Source organism: Pteronotus mesoamericanus, unplaced genomic scaffold (genome assembly GCF_021234165.1).
Source record: "Pteronotus mesoamericanus isolate MK-2021 breed Mesoamerican mustached bat unplaced genomic scaffold, CSHL_Meso_final contig_221, whole genome shotgun sequence".
Classification (NCBI taxonomy): Eukaryota; Metazoa; Chordata; class Mammalia; order Chiroptera; family Mormoopidae; genus Pteronotus; species Pteronotus mesoamericanus.
Genome location: NW_026555092.1, coordinates 15,389,686 through 15,395,268, shown reverse-complemented (window position 1 = coordinate 15,395,268; position 5,583 = coordinate 15,389,686). Strand labels below are relative to the sequence as shown.

General features: G+C 40.1%; 1 protein-coding gene across 1 annotated transcript; it reads right to left on the bottom strand.

The window, feature by feature from the left end:
• Nucleotides 1-2,431: 2,431 nt before the first annotated feature.
• Nucleotides 2,432-4,969, bottom strand: TMCO2 (transmembrane and coiled-coil domains 2). The gene is made up of 2 exons (XM_054572206.1): nt 4,733-4,969; nt 2,432-2,746 (listed from the first exon to the last, which is right to left on the bottom strand). The coding sequence occupies exons 1-2, from the start codon at nt 4,967-4,969 to the stop codon at nt 2,432-2,434; spliced, it is 552 nt and encodes a 183-aa protein (XP_054428181.1).
• Nucleotides 4,970-5,583: the final 614 nt, after the last annotated feature.

Here is a 5,583-nt window from a genome sequence, read left to right as displayed (position 1 = left end):
CAGATCATGCCATCATACACAGTCTTATTTAAGAACTTGACTTTGACTCAGAGTGAAAAAATAAGCCATTGGAAGATTTTGAATAGAGTAGTAACATAATCTCTTTGACTGCTGTGTAGAGAACCATATAATGGGGACACAGACAGAAACAGGGAATCCAGTTAGGAGGCCATTCAAGAACCAGGTGAGAGATAATGGTGGCTTGGGCTAGGCTGGTAACAGTGGAGGGAAAAGTGAATTAATGAAAGGGAATAAATCACTTGTTCCCCGTGCAGAAAGATAGTGTTAATAGACGGGCTGGTCTATCTGGAGTCTGAAATAGGAGCTCAAAATAGCATATTGTCAGGGTTTTGCCAAAAGAGACAGATTGAATTTAGAGGATAAGGAGCCTCCTCCCTAGAGTAGTGGACACTGGTAAAGGGTAGTTCATCTACCCCATCTAACTGAATGACAAAATAGGTCTCAAGCCCTTTCCCTATGTTGGCTTGAATCTCTGCTTGCCAGGCATCCAAGGTCACTTAACTGATGCCCTGGACAGAAGTGCTCTGATGTCAAGAAAACACTGCCCCCACTGGGAATGAGTACTTGTATTAGTTCCTTATGATTGTGATGTAAATCACACCTCTCTTCTCGGGAGCTGAGATTCAGGAACAAGGTGACCCCATTAGTTTCTACACACTTTGCATCAATCTTCCACACAGATTACCAAATCTGTGTTACTCCCTTGTTTAAAATCCTACAGGTGTCCATATCCAATAGTATGAGAGGACCTTTAAATGCCCTTCATTACCTGGTATCAGTCTATTCTAGGCTCTTCTTCACATGCTTTCTTTTTGATATTCCCGAGTAATAACCAAGTCAAAATGACTGGAACAAAGCAAGAAGACACTGAAATTGAGATAGCACAAAAAATAAAAAATTGAGACATTGACTTTAAAAGATTGCACGGCATCTTAGCAGCAGCAGCATGGTTTACAAACTTCTCACCTACATTGTCAGATTACAGAAATTGTTGATAACTCCCATCTGTTCTGTTGTGTTCGCTACATCATGAATTAAAAGCTGATTTGAGGATGAGGTTAGTGTGTCTTGCCCTGAAGCAAAAATCCTTCATTGTAGCTCTGGAAATATCCAGCTCTTCAGCCACCCTGAAACTCCTTGTTCTCCAGGTAAGCCACCCTCTTTCTTATGTGGCTCCATGATGACTCCAGCAGTGGGAACACCGTTTTGCTGGATACCTTTCTATGTAACCCTTTATGGGATAACTCAGTGCCACCTCTGTAAAACCTTTCCTAGGTCCACCCTGTATTCACCAACCTGTTGACCTGTTTTTGCACTGAGTACACTATACAATGAAGTCTCATTTTACACAAGGACTGCATTTTAAGACCAGTGCACTGGCCAAAAATGATCAAAATTGCCCTTGGAAATCTCTAACGAAGATGACACTTGGGAAGCTGCTATCTTGTCTCCTGTTGAATAGCACAGCCAGCTTTTGTCCAGCACGGCAATAAAACCCTGTTTATTTGCACGGCAAGTGAAATACTTCATTTAGATGTGTTTCAATGAGTGTAATCACACTTACTGTGGCAAAAATGCACACACTATAAGGCTTTTGGACTTGGAGACTCACTGAGAGGACCATCTATTGTCTATTCCCCAGTAGGCCACCTTTCTTGACAGGGTACACACTCAAAATGGGTGTAATAGCAGGTAGGTGCCTCCCGTCTCTCTTTCCTCCCTGCCAAGCTGGATTCATCTGAGAATTCCCCTAAATTCAAGATGTTAAGAGCCCACTGTATTATAATTCCTCTTTCTGAAATTACCTGTTCAACCAGCCAAACTGAGCGTGCCTGAAGCACTCAGGACAGATTCCCAAGGATAATCACAATGCTTAGCACAGAGGAAATTTCAGTAAAAGTTGGATGAAGTTAAACAGACTCCTTTATGTCCATTCCCACCCTTGCTCACTGCTGCATAAGTAATGCAGTGAGACTCCTGGGCCAAATATTTACCTTTGGGCCTAAGACCAGCACAAGGGTCAGTCTACCTTTACAGGACAGTCCACAGCATTGCCCATCAACAGCACTTTCTTGGTGTTTTGATGATATCCATTCCAACCTCTTCAGCATGGAGCTCAAGGCTATTTCCCTGACCACTGTCCCCTTCCCACTCCCATGGATTCCAGTTTGTCTGTCCTTTTCTATCCGACTGCTTATAGTCTCCAGCCTGCGGAGCAGGCACCACAATCTCAGGGATGTTTTTAACTACCACCAAACCCAGTATTACCCCACCACACACACAAGTAGAAGTTGGGCTCTACTGATGAGCCAGTCTTTGCATGGTGATTTCAATATAGCTCTCTATCTTTATTGATACGCCACAGCACACATAAAGGAAACAGTGCTTTTCTGGAAAAGCTTGGAGTCCATCACATTTCAGATGTGGAAGTAAACCCTGATGTGGGCAAGGGACTCTGGCAGTCAGAGCAGCTGCAGTAGGGCTCAGAGGAGCGATCCCTCTTCGTGGCAGGTTTTTGGGAGATGATCATCCCCTCCAGGCTCTTCACTTTGTTTTCCACCATCTGAAGTTTTTTCAGAATTTTCTCTTGCAGACCCAAGGACAGGAAGAAATTATTGTCTTGAACTGGGAGACCATTCCCTTCTGGGTTGACCAGCAAGGCCTGAAAAAAATCTGAGCCCTTCTTGTAAAGTTTGTAGAGTGTGATCACAAACAACAGTATTTTCTAAAATAAAACAAAAGAAGTTTAATGTTACTTGTTTACTCATCTCAAATGCCAGTTTGCTATAGATGCAAAACAAAACAAAAACCTAATGGTAAAAGTAAGCCCTCATTCCTTTGCCAAGCCTTGTTTAACATCTGCACCCCTAGTTTGTACTTTGATCTTCACCACAAAATGGAGTGACAGGCAGGCCAGGGATGATTATTTGCATTTACTTTAATACAGATTGTAATGGACACCCTTTGCTAAAAGTTTGCCACATGCAGGGCTCCTTGCTAGGAGCTTCCTTACCTATGCATGACCTATTTGTGTAGAAAAAACAACTGAATAGCCATTTAGTTACCTTCCAGTTTGGACCCTGTCATTGTCCAAGGTCATATACTTGGAAATGGTTGAGTCAGTACTGGAAATTCAGGAATTCTGACGTCTGCATATATTTTTTTGAGATGCAGTGGTCTGAAAAACTGGATTTTCTGGTCATTGCAAAAAAAAAAAAAATGCTTTTTTTTAAATGTACCAGGACAGATTCCTGCCAGAATAAAAGAAGCAAATCATCTTTCTTCTTATAATACTTGCACTGCTTATTAAGTACTTGTATCTTAAGCTTTATACGTACCATATCTCCTTTAATCCTCACAACCCTGAGGGAGGTACTGTTAGCAAACCCTTCTGATGGATAAGGAAACTGGGGTTTAGAGGTTGAGTAATTGCCCTTTGGTCACACAACAAGTGGTGGATTCAAGATTTAAGCCCAAGCAGTTAATTCCAGAGTTTGTACTATTTACTACTCTGTTACACTGCTGCTTTTTCTTGGTTGAGGTTTCTGGAGGACTATGAATTCATCTTTCTGATTGAGCTAAGCATTAATCATGTAAAAGCAGAACCCGAAATTACAAATAAGAGGTGGTTTTCTCTCTTTTCTGCCTTATAGTCTAATTAAAATGTGTATATATGAATATATATACACACATATTCATGCTGGGGATTTAGGTCAGTTAGATTATGTTAAATGAGATTTTGGAAAAGAATTGAATTTGCAGTCCTAAAGCTTGGGTTCAAGTCTCAGCTCTTCCAATCTGTCAACATGGGTAGGTGATAACCAAATGTCCTTGCCTACAAAATGGAGATAATCCCTGCCTTGCCTACCATGTAAGGTTTTGAAAAATTAAGAGCATGAGTGACCATGGTTCCTCAACAGTAATGACATATGGAAATGAGTGCTATGAATCCAGTGATAACTTTTCTTAGCATTTTCCAAGCAAACCATTCTTTAAGGAAGTCTTTTTAAAAACCCTACCTCCTTTAATTTTCACTGAACCTCAGTTCACCTGTTTTTTCTGTCATATGAAAATAATTTCTGTCCATTTCATGGAATTGTTAGGATTAAAGCATTTTGACTATATTGTAAGTATAACTATTATTGGTGATTAAACAGAAGTATGTAAAGTCCTAAATGTTTCTCATAATCCCAACCAATTATACTCCTATTACCAAAATGAGCCACTGTATAATTATGGAACCCTATCTTGTTAAAACAAGGAAATAGTAAAAACACCATGATGACTAAATGAATACACATGTCTCCTTATCAGTTACAGAGCACATTAAGAACCCAAGATCCCAGTTATGCTCACACTACCTGTTCTATAAAAGGTATCCCAAATGGTGTCTGATGCATAGTAGACCCTCAAAGATGGAGCAGTGCTCAAATAAATTTGGGGGTAAGGCTGCCTTCTCAAGTTATGAACTTGTTTGATCTATTTTCTTATAACACAAGCCAAAGACCATTGTAAGAAAGAGCATTTTTTTTATGCTCAAAACCTAACTGGGGAAGTTTTAAAGGATAATTTAGTTTCAACCAACTTCAGACAAGGGTTCACCCTTGCTCATGTACACGGTCTTAAAATTGGGTGGCAGCAATATGGAAGAGAACTGATCAAGTTCCAATGTGTAACTATTTAAATTTGTTTAAAAAAAAAAAAGTATAACCTGAATTGACCGAATACTTCGTTTCCACAAGGCATACAGTCCTACTCCCAACAAAATAAAAAAGAAAATCCTCAGGATAACTTGCACAGCCGGAGCAAGATAATTTAGTAGCCTCAAATTTGTTTGCTGAGGCACACTACTCTCTCCCAGAAAAGTTGCTTGTAGCCAGTTCCATAGTGAGCTCAGAGAGGCATAATCTATTTTGTCACTGATAGATGAAGATGGAAATGTTGACATTTTAATGAGATAGCTGCTTCAGGAGCGACATGTGCAGAGGCTTCAGGACCATAGATTTGCGTTAGGGAAAGTGACCTGGGAGGCCATGTGTTCTAGAGCCACTATGAGCTGTATTTTGTGATGTCACTGTTCCAAAGATGAGCTTGCTTCCCACTCATCTAGTGAACTTTCTCACTAAAAACCAGTCAAGTACTGGCCTGGGTTTTCAGTTCAGTCATATTGCTCTCTCTGGTCTTTGGCAATTCCTAGCTCTAGCATAGCACTGTCCAGTAGAACTTTCTGCAAAGATGGAACTATATGCTCTGCCCAATATGGTAGCTATTAGTCTCTTGAAATGTGTATACTGTGGCAGAGGAACTCAATTTTACATTTAATTAATTCAAATAGCCACATGTGACTAGTGGTCACCCTACTTGGATGGTATGTAGATCATTTCCAGTAATCAATGGAATGAACAGCAATATTTTCACATGACAAATGAGAAAATTGAGGTTATGTGGAGTTTTGAGGAGACAGGATTTAGAGAGGGCTTTACTAAAAAGTGAATAGTTTACTTGATAAATGTGGAGAAAGGTTATTACTGGATCATTTTGTAGCATTCCTTTCTTTCATGT